General features: G+C 43.0%; 2 protein-coding genes across 3 annotated transcripts; both read left to right on the forward strand.

Annotated features, from left to right (window-relative positions):
* LOC139907971 (uncharacterized) lies at window positions 1-3,874 on the forward strand. Of its 2 annotated transcripts, none has more exons than XM_071894516.2 (4): window positions 1-139; window positions 482-918; window positions 2,075-2,121; window positions 2,217-3,874. In XM_071894516.2, the coding sequence occupies exons 1-4, from the start codon at window positions 103-105 to the stop codon at window positions 3,184-3,186; spliced, it is 1,491 nt and encodes a 496-aa protein (XP_071750617.2). In that variant the 5' UTR covers window positions 1-102; the 3' UTR covers window positions 3,187-3,874. The 2 variants fall into 2 exon arrangements, with proteins under 2 accessions (XP_071750617.2, XP_071750618.2); XM_071894517.2 differs by having other exon boundaries at window positions 2,078-2,121.
* Window positions 3,875-4,091: 217 nt separating this feature from the next.
* On the forward strand, window positions 4,092-9,246 carry LOC139907949 (heme transporter hrg1-A-like). Its single transcript, XM_071894479.2, has 3 exons — window positions 4,092-4,448; window positions 6,347-6,514; window positions 7,753-9,246. The coding sequence occupies exons 1-3, from the start codon at window positions 4,319-4,321 to the stop codon at window positions 7,887-7,889; spliced, it is 435 nt and encodes a 144-aa protein (XP_071750580.1). The 5' UTR covers window positions 4,092-4,318; the 3' UTR covers window positions 7,890-9,246.
* Window positions 9,247-15,960: the final 6,714 nt, after the last annotated feature.

Consider the following 15,960-nt stretch of genomic DNA (forward strand, 5'->3'; position numbering starts at 1 on the left):
ACTGAACGATTAACGGCAGTTGCTGTGGAGATATTTGGAGAGGTTGAGAGTATTGTGGAGGGATATAGCGAGGAAAACAAACGGCTGCAGAACATACTGAACATGGTGCTCAAGCCCGAGATAAAGTTACACAGGACAGGTTGGTAGCGTTTGCTTTTCTTACTAACGTTAACTAACTAACTAGGCCAACTAATATAACTTTCACTGACTTACTTGACTACAGCAGTGCAAAGTTGGTTAACGTTTCTGTGTCGACCTGATAATGAATTCGATTTTTTTTGGCTCAAAGCTAGTTTGGGACTGTAAACTTTGTACCAACCATAAAAAAAATTACGCAAATGACATCTTCAAGTAGTATGTGTTTTAGCTTTGGGAGAGACTTCTTCATGTTCATAAATCCATACATATCTGTGAAGTACTAAAGGTGTATGTGACTTCTCTATTTACTCACCTCACCTTACTGTTTTTTGTTTTAAAATAGACTACATTAAACAGACTGCATCGACCACAGTTGTCCATGAGCAGACCCGGGCTGATCCGGCCTCGGAGAGACCAGAGCCTTGGCATACGAAAATTAAAGAGGAGCAGATTGAATATGCCACTAGTCAGGCAGAACAACAACCTCAAGGCTTTGACGAAGCTGATACCATGAACTTCATCATACCAGTCTGTGTGAAAAGTGACACAGAGGAAGACTTAAATCACACCTCGAATCCATACAATCTTCAAGTGGTGCAGTGTAAGACTGAATCGTCGTCGTCCACTCTCACAGCTTATGAAATGGATGATGCAAATGAGACCGAGACCTTTGGAGACTTCGAAGCAAAAGCTGATGGCCCGCATCTGTCCAGAGGAAGTGCAGAAAAAGACTGGAAATATTCAGAGTGTGAAGAATGTGGTAAAAGCTTGAAGAAAAAGGTAAGCTTGTTCAGGCACATCACAGTAAATCCCATTAATTTGAAGCATCTGATCTTTGCTATTTGACAAGCTAGAGAAGCTTTGTCAAGTAATAAAAAGCACATGCTAAAGGTGGCAAAATAATGAGCACAATAACTTACAGGCCAAGGTACAAGGGGTGCATATATTTACCTAACAGTCTAGATATGTGGCTTACATCAACGTGGGACACCAGTCAGTAGCCAAATGCTGCTAAATCCTTGTCTGTGGCTGGTGAGTTTGTCTACTCTGTCAGACAACTTGCATTAAATAACAAGAAGTAGGAAGGAATTAAGGATGCACTGGTATATCTGCAGATCAGTATGAGCCGATATCAGCTTTAAAAAGCAATATTTGTATCAGCCCAGTATTATTTTTACTGCCAATATTTGGCTGATTGTGGAATTGTCATTTTTTGTGACTCTTTTTCACTTTTGTGTCACTTAATACAACTGTCAAATTAGCAACAAAATAAAACTAACAAGGTCTTTTGTTTTGTTTTGTTTAAAAACACTATCTTAACATAGGCATGTCTGAAAAGCTTAACATGTTTTGCACCTGCATTTGTACTAAGATTCTTATCTATAGGTGGGGGAAATGTTGGATATCGGTATCTGCTTCAAAAACCATATCGGTTCCCTAGAAGGAATAGTATGCTTTGTACTGAGACTACAGTGATCATTGGTGATGTCAATCTGTAAGGCTTCTTCCCCCGCAGAGTAGGTCGTTTACATTGAATGTGTGTTTGTATTACAGCCTGATAGCTGATAAGGATTTTAGCACACGCGGTAGATCTTGGCTTATACATGTTGGGTTAGCAAGAATAATAGGCAAGTAATTGAGATTCGAGTAAGCAGTCACAAAACAACCTCAGTAGTCATCAGGCTATCATTTGTGTAAGTATATAGTAAGTAAGAAAGTAAAACTTTATTTGTATAGCACTTTTTTAAATGCACAGTTACAAAGTGCTTAGTACAGTGTCATGTTACTTTATGTCTCTTAACAATGGCTAACTGTTATCCTGAGGCCTTTAAGGACAGGTATGGGATGTTTTGTTCATGCTGCATTTACTTTAAGTATAAATATATGACATTTTTAATCAAATATGTTTTTTCTCTCCATGGTGTGTTCAACAAAGAAGAAGGCGAAGAGACCTCTGCAGAAAACCATGCTAGAATTTCCAAGGTAGGAGCCGAATGACTAGATACATTTTAATTATGTGACAACAGAGTGGTAGCTGTTTTCTTACACCGCTGATAATGTTTATTGTTTTCATACAGGACGACGCACTACAGATCATTATCAGGTAAACTGACTGACTGCAGGCCTTTTTTATCAAGGCTCAGTGAAGCCTTCAAGGACATCCCAGATGACAAAAAGCCTCTTATAGCCAAAATGAACCTCACAGCTAATGTGGAGTTAGTTGACTGTGCTTTTGGCAAAGTTCCCAAAGGCTGCCCCCTGTCCTACCAGTGCCCTGTGCCGTCAAGCCGCGATTACAGTCCTCACGAGGATGCCCCCCCTCCACCATCGCTCCCCCTGGCCTCTCACAGACTGGAGCCCGTCGCGGCGCTCCCCGACCTCAGTGCCTCAGAGCAGGAGCTCGTAGAAGGCCTGCAGGTTTCCTGGGATGCGGCGCACGACCTGGAACGTTCCACCTGTGGGCTGAGCGAGTCGGTGGAGGAGCTGCGGAAGTCGCGCTTGACCAGCCGTTTCAGAGAGATCTGCCACCTCAAATCGGGAAGGAGTCACGCGCAGCACCTGCTTTTCAAGATTCAGAGAGAAACCTCCATGTCCCGGATGAAGAAGCTGGAAAAGGAGCAGATGCCCGAAGCTCTCCGGGAATACTGCGAGCATGTGTTTGTCAACTGGTCCCCTTGCGGTTTGGTCGTCCACCCGGATGCTCCGTGGCTGGGGGCGATGCCTCACGGGCTGGTCTACGACCCCAAGGAGAGCCCGGAGTACGGCCTGGTGCACGTCAAATGCTCCCCAACCCGGAGCTTCGCCGACTGCCAGTTCCTGGACTCCCAGTGCGGAGTCCTGGAACTGAAGAAGACCCACGCCTACTACTGGCAGATGCAGGGGGAGATGATGCTGACGGGCACCGAGTGGTGCGATCTGGTGGTGTACACAGACGAAGACATACTGGTTCAGCGCGTCTACAGAGACAAGGCCGTGACAAAGGCCATGAAGGAAAAGTTGGACCTCTTCTTTTTCCATTACTACTTGCCAAGTCTGACTATTGTCTGATTTCACAGCTTGGGTGTGTGGCATTGTGAGATTGCTGTCATACACTGTATGTAGTTCCCATCAGGTGGTTGGTTGTGATTTTTAACAGGTTACAATTAACTTGAATGTATCTTTTTTTTTTTTATCACTGATGATTTACTGGCATTATTAAAAATGTTATGTATTTTATTAGTTTCGTTTAGGCTACTCAAGTGGACTTTGATTGTGTTTTTCAAGTTTTTTCTATCATTTTATTGAGGGTAGATTTTCTTTAGCCCAAAGCCTTGTGGGTATATATTATTTTAAAGGAAGGATATGTGATTTTTCTTCTTAATTCATCTGCATTTCTGTTTTCTTTTGTTATTTCTCACCGGAGATCACTGGGGATTTAGTCACATCTTCAAGGCAATTAGATAGATTAAATAGAATAGTTTGGCGTTCCGGCACCTTTGGCGTTTCCAAAGGTGCCGTTTGTGTGTTCATCCTCATGTGGGCTGCATGATGTTCTGTTCAAGCAAGTTTTTACACTCTGTTAGACTGCATCAGTGGTTTGTAGGTCGGCACAAATTTGAAATTTCAAGCTACTGCCAAAGCATAATCGGTGTGTAAAACCAATGAGAATGTTACTGCAGATGTGAATTAATATAAACTGGAGGTTTGAACAGTTGAATGAACAAATAAATTCCCTTATAGCTACTGTACTGACTCAAAGTCACTGATTAGCTCCCTGTTTAAGAAAGGTGCTATATGAATAAAGTTTTTTGTTATGGTTATTAGACATGTGGTGATGTTATTTATTTTGTGAGTGATACAGTCTCCTCCTCTAGAGGGCGCTGTCTCCGCTCAGCATGCGCTCCAGGATCGAGGAGGATTTCTTTGGCTGTCAGCATTAGATAACACTAGAGTTGAGCAATGTTCTCCTTTGACTCGACAGATAAAAAAACAAAACGAGCTGTTAGGAATAGCTGTTACTCTTCTTAGCCTGTTTGTTTAACTGTCCCGTCAGCAGCAGGACCCGTCGCGTCCTCCAGGCCTTTTTGCAGAGGGACCGGATGCAGTTGTTTTGAAATTTACCAGCAGCTCGCAGCTACACAATCGGTCCTCGTCTTGTTGAGCCCGTCTACTTTCCTACCAGCTTTCTGTTTTTGTGAGAATGGGGATCAATAAAACGTACATCAGTATCGGCTATGCCTCGTTCGGCATGCTCATGGGGTTTTCCGCCTTCCTGGTGTGGAACATCGCGTACAGACAGCCGTGGACCGCAGCCATGGGGGGACTGTCAGGTAAACACTGTCTGTCTGTCTGCCTGTCACACACAGTATCTCAGCTAACTAACCTCTGGAAAAGCATTTGTTCCTCTGGTGTCTAACCTAACGTTACCATGTGCAGCTTTCCATTCCAACTAAACACCAGTTCATTTCACTAACATTAGTTTGTTCCCCACTCTCTGGGTGAAGGTGTCCTATTCAGAATTGGACATCGCTGGTGTAAACCATAGACACATACAGTTTGTAGTAATACCACATACACTCTAAATCTATTGATTATTGAATTAACCTGCAACATTATAGCAAGGCAGAAATTAGTTTAGTGTATGGAGGTAACGTTAACTGCGTCTCGATGTCATATAAACTCTTGAAATTAAGTGTTTTTTTGTTTTTTTATTCTGCCAATATAACCTTTAACACACTTGTCAGTATTAATAGTTGACAGGTGCTTGTCATGATGTATACAAGGGTCTCAGTTTGAAGGGAAGAACCGCAAGTCCCCGTCGGTATATTATAGGGATACAGTTATTATACCATAGGAAATAAAAAAGTAAAAGGTAAAATGTACTCTATTTTGGAGAAACAATAAGTGGGGCTTTATAGCCATTTTCATTAGATGCTAAGTTTAACACTGAACTTTATTAAGTGGTGTAGTTGACTTCAACAATACCCTTAATTCCTAATATGAGTGGGGTTTAGGATTGTTACTAAGTGCGGGTCTGCTTTTGCATCAAAGAGTCTTCAAATGCACTTGAATATGACATCGGCACAAACCCTCAATTTCATTAATGTGTGTTTGGTGTCCTGTTGAAGCAGTTATGTAATAGACTGTGTCAGTGGATCCACGGATGTGAACTTTGAGCCATTATGTTGGTTAGCAAGTCCATATCTGTAACCTCTGTACTCCCTCTTTTATTGGATCTATCATGTCTTGTTCTAGTCTTGCCAAACATGGTACTAAAGATCAAGCTGTCTAGTTTAAGTTGTCTTGTGATTTTTGTGAGTCAGTCAAAATTGTGGAACATTTCAACCGTTAAGTACCAAAAGCGCAGGGGTTTCTCTATCACTCCTTCACACCAACACATTTAGTGACCTAGTGCACACATTTACTATTATTTATTTAACCAAATTCCTTGACATAGTAGCACCAGGATGAAATGGTGCTGGTGTCTGTGCAGAAGCGGTCACGTTCCCCGTCTGACATCTGCATTTTAATCAAGTGTTTCCAAAAGGGAACTGGCTCCAGCCTGGTCCAGTGATGCTTGATCATAAGTTTTTTTGGGTTTTTTTTAAATGCCTACTATGCTGACACAATGACATAGCAAATTATCATTTTTTCCCCCTCAATAAAAATGACACAACTGCATTTGAGGTGGTGGGGGCGGGGGGGGGGGGGGGGGGGGGGTGTGTGTGCAAATTTAGCACAGTCATCTGGTCATTGTGAAAATCGTGAAAGTAGAGCTTTTCAACACAACTAACGTTAACTTAAACTCTTAAATTAAGGCTAAAGTAGAAGCTTTATCAGATCCTACATTTAACTGTCTACCGGGGCTCCTGAGATAATGTTTAGACACAGTGAAAGCTTTTAAAGGAAGGTGAAACGTCAGGTTGACAGCTAAGTGTGGCATTTCTTCACAACACTGCGACCGTAAAAAGGGGAACATGGAGGAAGAAGTGATCATTGACTCAGCACTTGACGACATGCTGTGTCAGGATGCATCCGACCCTGACAAACACACACAAACCCAGACCAGGTCAATGGCTGCTATGTGTGATCGGTTAATATCAGCTGTCAGTGTGTGGTCTTTAAAGTGATGTTGCAAAAGTTTTCAGAAGTTTTCCCAGACTAAGAATTCACTGTGTGTGTGTGTGTGTGTGTGTGTGTGTGTGTGTGTGTGTGTCCCTCCCCTCAGGTGTGCTGGCACTCTGGGCCCTCATCACCCACATCATGTATCTGCAGGACTACTGGCGGACCTGGCTGAAGGGCCTCAAGTTCTTCCTCTTCATCGGGGTCTTCTTCGCCCTGCTGGCTGTGATAGCCTTCATCACCTTCCTCTCCATCGCCATCACCAACAAGGAGTGTGAGTAGTTCCAGACACCGCTCCTGTCCCGCACAACGCGGCCTGTCTTCTGTTCTCTACCACATGTACTTAGCAATGCATGATTCGCGATCCCTCATCAGATCAGTTGCTATTTGTCGTCACTGCTATCGATCAGAGGAGGCAAACATAACCACCTGCCTTGACATACAACATTATCTGTCTGTTTCAATAGCTAATGAAGTTTCTTGATGGAGACTTTACAGCAGCAGAGTCTGTGTATTGTATCATAGCTACTGTGCATTTCAAGTAGAAGTTAAAGTTCACCACTATAGTTTCCCTAACGGTAAATTTGACTTGCAGCAAAACATACAATACTGTACATAGTCAAAATAAATAAAATCCGGAAAGATATAGAGTACATTTAAATAAAATAATGGAAAAAACAGAAGATTTAATTACCCAAGAAGTAGGGGCATGGGGTGCAGAGTCTGTCTACTTTGTGAAGAAGTGTTGTAGTTTACATTTTGTTGTACCCACTGTCCCTCAACCTGCCTCGTCTACTTCTTCTTCAGTTAGTGATTTCCAACATTTCACAGAATGTCTTTCGACAAGTCCCAGAGAGCGGACGCGAACTTGCTGCTTTCATTACGTGTAGCTGGAGAGAGTGATAGAGGTTAAGTCTGATTTTGTAGGCTGTTAAAAAAAAAAAAACGTAGTATATCCATTCATGTCAGCTCTTATTTTTGAAATTTTTCGAAAAACCCGTTCTTATTTTCCGTAGGGATTTTGGATTGCACACCAAATGGCGGAGATGCAAATTTCTGGCATACAAAATGATGCAAGATGATGATTTCTGCTTATGGCCTCTATAGCAATACCGGAGAGAGTTTTTCCAGTTGAGAAAACGCAAAAGTCGCTGCCCTTACTCAAAACGCAGCATGTCTTATTGGCTGCATCGCATTATGGTCTATTGGGTCTACTGTCGGTGGAGAAATTTGTATCTCTGCCTCTTCTCCGATGAATTTCTCCCTGTATGATGGCTGAACGTCGGTGCAAAATGATCTGAGTCTGAAGGACTGACATCAGTACATCACTAGTGTTTAAGTGTTTCACGGTTGATGTTTTTTTTTTTTGGAGTGGCTCAAATTCTCCCCACAGAGGGTGTCTAGGGCAGTCTATGATGCTCTGGGCTTTGTGTATAATCTGTCCCACATTCAGAATGCCATGTCTAATCTGTGCGTCCCCCCCCCCCCCCCCCCCCCCACCCCCCCTCGCAGCCCTGACCGACCCTCAGAGCCTGTACCTGTCCTGCGTGTGGAGCTTCATGAGCCTGAAGTGGGCCTTCCTGCTGGCCCTCTCCGCTCACCGCTACCGCAAAGAGTTCGCCGACATCAGCATCCTCAGTGACTTCTAACGACGCTCGGACATCCCGCGCTGACCCGGGGTCAGCTGTGCAGGAGACTCACCGTGCGCGCTTCCCAAACCGAGGGAGGGACAATGCTAGTCTGAATTAGGTGGACACAAACAATAAAAGGGCAGTATAAGATGAAACCGAGGCTTTGTGTCGTGGATGAGCACACTGACCCCGGCTGTTCCCCTGCCTTCCTGGCCAGTGCACCCCCAATCCCCAACCCCCAAAACCTCCCCTCTCTTTTTACTGTGTGTGCAGGGTTTGTCCTTGGCTCATCGGGCCACTTTACCAACAAGACCAGCCCTGTTTTTTAATGATCCTTTATAGGTTTTATTCTCTTATTTATGTAATATTACAGTGTCGCTTCTTCCCCAATGCCCTGTTTAGTCACACTTCACTACTATTCCCTCATGTGAAAAAAAGTATTTTACATCCATTATATGGTAAAGAAGCTTTTTGCTAGCACTCCTCAATGCAGTTTCATGCTTTAGCCACAAGAGGGTGTCACTCTACCAACAATGATATGAGTGTGTGTGTGTGTTTGTGACACCCCACTTGGTTCAAAAAGGGTGAGATATTACGTCAGTTTCTGTTTTTGTATCAATGAACTATGAACTAGCCTTACTAGTACATTAGACTTGCACATGCTATATATTACCAATTACTACAGAATAACTAATTTCTCTCCCCATCACAAAGTGTGTGTATATCCTGTATATCAAATGGTGAAATCTGTGCGTATCACATGGCGTCAAGGTTATGATGAATGTTGATGAACAAGGTATCAGCTTTCTGATGGAGTGAGTGAGTCGGGGTCATGGAGAGGGAGGGTCGCCCAACATCCTGCAACACCCATGTGACTGCTTTCATCCACACTTCGCAATACAACCCACCTGCCCCGGTTCTATATATTTCTTATTTGAATGGACATTCTTCAGATAAGGAATGATTTTTGTACCATGTTTTTTTTTTTAATCAGTTTGACAAAAAAGAAGCAGAGGTGTCCACACGTGTGAAACTGGGCCCTGCTCGGGTCCGTCGATTGTATCTTGGTTACGGCTTTAGCTCGCAACAGCAGTGCTACGAAAAATGTGCATGCTTAAGTAATCATGATGATTTTTGTTATGTTTCTCCTCATCCAAGCCATTTGTGATAATTATGTTGTTGCGCAAGGAGATTATTTTGCTGTTCTTCCTTTTTAAATGTTTATCTCTGCACACTACCATATCTATCATGTTAAATAATGAAGTGTGGCATCGCGTATATCCATGTAACACTTGCGTGAATGTAGGAGTGTGTGTGTGTGTTTGTACGGGTATGTGTGTCTGAGAGCCGCGTTAATAAAATATCTTTTATGACATCTCTGCGCATTGGTAGTAGTGTGTTTCTGCAGCACAGCTTGAAGAGAGACATGTCAGTGGCTAACAACTGTTCAGCTCTTAAGGAGGAATGTGGACACAGAAGGGAAATGGATGTCTCTTTGAATTGTTTTATGACCAACAGTGTCAGCTTATTTAACTGTTTCTCTTTAGGCAAAAGATGTTTTTTAATTCCTCTGTGCTATGTGAAGGGAAGGTGACAGCATAGAAGTAAAAAAAAAAAAATTGAAATGATTTGTTTTTCACCCTAACACTTGTGATTTTCACATAATATGAGGAACTGTCATGGGAGCAGACTGGGTCTCCTTCCTACTAAGCGGGGTCAGCAGGGTCAGTGTGGAGCGTTAGAGTGGGATTTGCACCATGAGGGGAGTGAACCGCTTTCCCACCCACCCAAGCCACATTTATGAAGAAAAACACCCTATAGCATTGCAATCGTAACAGTAAATGCCGGGCAATAACCTGCACTTTGAAGTTAGGCAATTATTCCATCCATCCACATTTTTATTTTGTCCCTCAAAGGGAAGGTGGGGGTGCAGAGAGTTTTGCTGTATGATTTTGTTAAGGCAGCTGCCTGATAGAAGGACTTTGAAGTTGATGTGAAAAATATGTGACTGAATTATGTCGGCGCATATTGGTGTTTGCTGCATTAGAACTCATTTCTAGTTGGAGCGGCTCATTTAGAAAGACACTATCACTGGTAGAAAAATATTACATAACTCGCAAATTCACTCTAGAGTTGTTACGGAAAAACATCACTATGCTAAAGACTAAGGAAAGTGAAGCTGGCACTATACCAGTGTTTCATTATTTAATAGAAATACCAGTAACTTTGATCCTTAAGAAGCCACTATCATTATTTTACTCTTTTTTGTTGCTTTCCCCCGTCCTACCTCTTTGTCTAAGGACATTTTTGGTGGTACTTATATCTTAATTGCATTACACTGGTTTGTTTGCAAGCCCCTAGAGTCTCATTGCATCAAGGTAATTGCAATGTTGTGGTTAAATCACCATAGTAACATTTTTTATCTAGCCGTTATAAACTTCAACATTAAGAAACTGAAAAACAATCCGGGTTACTTTCCACTGAGCAAGCTGGGGGCTTTGGAACCAAATGCGTCCTATTAAAGTTATACACTAGGCTGTAAAACGTGTGTGTGTGTTTTTGTGTGGTATGTAAAGAGGGGGAGGGGTCTCGTTTTATTCAATTATGGGACTCCTTTCTACCCAAATCAAGGAAGGAAGTCGTCTAAGTCTTGACTGGCAGTCTGGCAGAGGGGGTGAGACTGGAAAGAATGGATCATACATCAAAATATCACAAATATCTCAAACATCCTGTGGAATAAGATGATAAAGTGCAACATTTTTTCACCTGACTCTAACTCTGTAACACTCAGCTTAATCACAGTACAGGGAATTTCTTCTGTTGTTTTCTGCCAGAGGATGTCAGAAAGTATCCAAATCTATTCCTGCAGGACGGAGACACGTGTCTTTATGGTCATCCACCTGTCTAACCTCAAACCTGTTTATGCGTTCTAGTTGCCATTTTAAAATGAGTAGTTACAGCAGATTTTACCACTCTTTCTTGGGCGATATTACATGTGGCAACAGTCTCCATGTTGGGTATTGCGGTTTTGCGTTTGTCACTGGAGAAGGTGAACAGGGATTCACGGGTCTGGCTCATGTCTGTGAAACTTGATGGTTAAGAACACAACTGAGAAAAATATGAACATCGGTATTGATAATACTAAAGTAAAACATTCAATCTAAAAAAAGAAGAGACACAAAAAAACCTGAATGAAAGCAAACATCTTGAATTAGTAGAGAACCAGATGGCCTCTTTGACATTAAGAAGCCGCTTTGGCATTTTAAGAAGGCAGTTTCAGAATGATTTCCGAGGAACTTCCGCAAAGCGCAGTACAAAGCCCACAGATATTTAAGCAATATCCATAGCAATTTACTGTTTTATTTACAAACTGAAACATATGTTTCTAGACCTTTGCACACACTCCCCCCCCTCCCTTTTCTCCTTATTACCACACTGATTTACTGCTGCCGCATCTCTCTCACACTATTTACTCCTTTTCCTTTCTTCCTCTCTCTCTCTCCCTCTCTCTCTCTCTCGCTCCCTCTCTCTCTCTCTCTCTCTCTCTCTCTCTCTCTCTCTCTCTCAATCTTCGTCTCCCATCACTCATCACTCAATCAAACTCAGGCGCTGCAGGACTCCTCTCCCCCTCAGGCCCAGCCAGACCTGCTTGTTAACCCTTTCTCTTGGCAGCAGTACAGTAGATGCCCTACCTTCAGGTTCCATTACTGTTTTCGCTGCTCTGCCTCTTGTGTTTGTGTGTGCCTCGCTCTGCCCCTGGGACCACTGCAAGCCCGCATCTGAAACATTTTAGGGAGACACATATTTGCTGTTTTAGAGCACAAAGGGATATGCCATGGCAGAGGCTGTTTGAAGTGGCTTCACAGGGGGAACCAGAACCAGAGCGAGGGATTAGAGAAACCATAAAGAAACGTTAGCGCAATGTAACTTTGGTAAGGTCATCTAATCTAATGGAAGAAGGGATTGATTCAATGTGAAGGCGTACCCCTTTGAAGCTGGCTGCACAGCTCTGTTGATGTTTCTAATGCAATAGCTCTGCTGTAGGAACGCAGCGTTCCTCCACCTTGCAGACAGTGCTTCACTGTACATTTGACAGCACTGTATGCGTGATAGCGCCTAATCTGAGAGATTTCACCGGTTCAAACAAACTCCTGCCTCAGAAGATTACACAGTGCTGCGGGGAGCCCAGGTCTGCACCGCTTCTCATCACCAGTATTTGAAGTGTGAGTTTCATAACAGGCTCCTTATCTAAATAAATTATTCTCACAAATGTTTGAGCAAATTGATTAGTTGTCTGAACCCTCAGTCTGGACCAAGTAGGTGTTTCATCACCCATTTAATATCCAGATACTCAGAGGTCATCCTAAATTTAAAGGGGTGAAAGCGGCCTAAATTAGACCCGAACAACTTGTTGCTGGCTCAGTTAAGTGAAATCTGTGTTTGTTGCAATAAGCCTGCTGCTGGGATTGGTGTGTTCAGACTGAGAAGCTGTATTCAGCGTGAGCGTATCGTAGATAAATATCAAGACAAGCGGGGAGTTTGCAAAGAGAGGATTTGATCGACATTTACAGCAGACTGAATATTGAGACTGCACCTTTTTAGAATCCACATGATGTATGTTGTGATTTCCTTTCCATCCATGCGCTTTCATGGCCTGGGGTTGAATACACATGTTTTGAACGACCCTTGTGATCTCTGTATTTTGTTCACAGCACTTCAGGCGCAGAGGTTTAGTGAAAATTATTCCTGTGAGCACGGGCTGTCTTGTGGCTTGATAAGCTAATTTTTGGAGTTCACGCTGAAACAGGATTTTCCATCCCCAGCGGCCACATGGTCAGCCTATCTGCTGACTCACTGTGTGTGTTAATGGTGTTTCCAGAGAAAGTGAATCTTACACATTTGGAACGCTGACTCAGCCGTGAAAAGAAAAGAGTTTCATGTGATGATTTGCTATATTTAGCTCTGCTAGATCAGAGCTTATTGTGCTGAAACACATGTCAGTGTCCATGTGTAGAGAACTGAATAGAAGTTGGCATTATTGAAGTTAACTGACACAAGCAATGTTCAGTCTGTGTTTTACATGGATAGTACAGGATTTTATAAAGGGGCAAGGATATTTTCTTTATCTTTTTCTTTTTCTCTTTATCTGTATAGAAAATACAGTCCTACTATACTACTTTTGTGTTGCCCATGTGCTCTCATATGTGTTTACACATGCACACACAGACCATATTATGGGCTGGTCCAGAGGTATGGACATAATACAACACACAAACATCCTTTCATGCACACACACACACACACACACACACACACACACACACACACACACACACACAAACATATATATATATAAACATACACACTCTCTCATTCACACACACACACACACACACAAACCTCCAGCCTCATATCTATAATTGTGTTTGTTCCCCCTTGTTTTTATTTATGCTTATTTATGTCTTTTGTTGCTCTGTAAAACGCTGTATGACAAACTTCATGAATAAATTTGAATTAACTAGACTCGACCCACTATGGATGGCTGCTTGTGACCATCATGCATTGCTTCTTCTGCAGACCTCTCACAATGAGCCATGCAAGCTGCCAGTCTATTATAGGCCAGCCTAACCTCTTGCTTAGCCCACTGCCTAGACTAGCCTAGCCTACCATGCTGTTTCCCCAGTTTAGCTGTGAACTCCACTGGGACTGTTTGTAATGTGCCATGGATGGACCCCAGCACTTAAACACTGTAATCAGAGCCAGCACAGGATATTGGCTAAATTACACATGAAAGCAGGGCACATTTGAGGGAAGCTTGAGCACTAAATATTATGATAAATTACAGTCTAATATAGGAAGATAAGTCACAGCTAAACAGGAATAACACAGGTTTGCACGCAGCAGAGGAGGGGAGAAGCTTTTAGTGTAAGATTGTGTTTTTCTATTTGAAAAACAAATTTTTAGTGCTGCCTTCCTTTGCGCATTCCTACCAACTCCTTTTGGGTTTTCCCACATGTGTAACCTCTCTAACAACTGGATCTGCCCTAAGAAAGCCCGGACTTAATTCCGTCGGCCATCAGCGGGAAAAGGCGGGTAAAGACTACTTCCCATGTTCACAGACAGTCAAACTTCCCTTCCTGCCTTTAAATTCCCTTTCAGTCGAGCTTTACGCCGTCACTCACTTTGCACTGGACACGGCCCCCAGATCTGCCCGTCACCCAACACCCCTCATCCTTATTATGAGTTTGCAAACTTCACCCACCACTCCCCCCCCATCCACCATCCCCCACACCCATGCACCTTCACCTCCCACCACCCCCACCCCCACCCCCTCCACCACCACCCCACCCGAACCCCTCTAAGTGGATACCCCACAGGAAGGGCTTCTCCAGGGGGGAAATGGGTCCCAGATGTCTGCTTTTGTCCCACTAGGCTCCTCAGGAGGGATGGAGCCACGGAGAGATGGGTATGGGGGGGGGGGGGGGGGGGGGGGGCAGTGCAATGTGTGCACACATCAACAACAGCAGCTAGGAGGGTGAAGAAAGTCTAGGTAAGGAGAAACTTAATGATTGGTTCCTTTTGGGTTTCCAAACAGACTGCTTAAATGATTGGTCACACAGCCATCGTCCTACCAGCTGAACATGTCACTGCTCTGCCAGTGCAGCCTATAAAGCTTTTGCCGCATGACGGTAATTGAATTGACTGCATTACGAACTTGAAGAAATTGTTTTCCTTTTTCTGGAAGACTTCAAAAGTTTCAACATGGCTATTCTTCAGTGCAGTATTTCAGCGCGGATCAGTTCAGACCAAACCATATGGCGGAGGGACAGAACCGGACAATACAATGGTGTGAGCTTCTTTGATATCTAAACCCCCTCAGTGTGTGTAGGCCTACAGTATATATATATATATGTATATATATATACATATATATATATTGATATATGTATATATAATCTATTTTCAGCTCCAGGAAGGGTTAATTATGACCCCCTCAGAAATAAAAAGAAGAAGAGAACAGGGCCGGAGTGTTTAGTGAAACATTATGTCAAGACTCTGACAAGGAAATGAAATGTGCAACATCAATCAGCCTATGAGGACAGAGATCAAACGAGCCTCCACACTCCTGCATCTGGTTCTGTTTGGACAGCCTCACTTTTTTCCCCTTCTCCCTCTCCTTTCTTCTCCTTTTCTTTTCCCTTTCTTATTCTTCTCCCATTCTCTCCCGCTCTCTTTTTCCCTCTGTTCCTCTATGAAAGGGTTGCGCCACGCCATTCCTGTTAGCCTACTCGGTTCGTTAGCTCATTTTTTCCATGATGGTGGCATGGAGGCATGCTTCGCTAAGGTAAGCAACAGCTCCCAGGGTTAGCCCCAGCAACAATGGCTTTCCTGTCCCTCTGCAAAGATCCACTGTCTCCACCAGTGCGCCCAACAAACCCAATTCTAATACCAGTTAATCCCGGAATTGACTTGGCCTGTTATGTAAATACGGCCTCGTATAATTCAGTGTCTCTGTCCACGGCCCCACTTTGATGGCCAGATGAGTTTTTTCTTCTGAGCTGATTGAATCCGACTGGGATCGAGCTACTTTCCATTGAACTTCACTCTCTGAATGAAATCTAAACCAGTGCAATCATGGGGCTCATCAAAATCTTCTGAACCATTCTCTTCACATAGCTCACTTTTAGGTCCTTCAAATGCTGCCAATCACACCCAAATTGTTGGCTAGAAAACTGTCACAACACCGTGTCACGAATGATATAATTAGCTACATTCCACGAAACCTTCATCGGTAAATACCACTTTGTGATAAAATGTGTTGACTCTGTGTCTTTATATATTCCCTGGACAATGACTGAATTTTAAAATAAAATAAATTAGTTTTGGAAACAAGAGAGATGTAATGATTTTTTGTGAAAATGCATTTGTTGGGAGGTGCTTAAATATGAAAGCCATTATTAATCATGCTGTCATCAAAAAGTACATATTTTCTGCAACTTGGAAAAAACCCCTACTAGTCATGATGCATGAAGGTGTAAGAGGCCACAAGGTTGATTTTCTGTGAAATGACGTACAAACACGAGCCGTC

Source organism: Centroberyx gerrardi, chromosome 5 (assembly GCF_048128805.1).
Source record: "Centroberyx gerrardi isolate f3 chromosome 5, fCenGer3.hap1.cur.20231027, whole genome shotgun sequence".
Lineage (NCBI taxonomy): Eukaryota > Metazoa > Chordata > Actinopteri > Beryciformes > Berycidae > Centroberyx > Centroberyx gerrardi.

Excerpts from the sequence above, each read along its gene's own strand:
- LOC139907949 (XM_071894479.2), top strand. The coding sequence starts at position 4,319 with ATGGGGATCAATAAAACGTACATCAGTATCGGCTATGCCTCGTTCGGC. Across the intron at positions 4,449-6,346 it reads AGCCATGGGGGGACTGTCAG|GTGTGCTGGCACTCTGGGCC; the intron begins GTAAACACTGTC and ends CCCTCCCCTCAG. Across the intron at positions 6,515-7,752 it reads CGCCATCACCAACAAGGAGT|CCCTGACCGACCCTCAGAGC; the intron begins GTGAGTAGTTCC and ends CCCCCCTCGCAG.
- LOC139907971 (XM_071894516.2), top strand. The coding sequence starts at position 103 with ATGGTGCTCAAGCCCGAGATAAAGTTACACAGGACAG. Across the intron at positions 140-481 it reads GATAAAGTTACACAGGACAG|ACTACATTAAACAGACTGCA; the intron begins GTTGGTAGCGTT and ends GTTTTAAAATAG. Across the intron at positions 2,122-2,216 it reads ACCATGCTAGAATTTCCAAG|GACGACGCACTACAGATCAT; the intron begins GTAGGAGCCGAA and ends GTTTTCATACAG.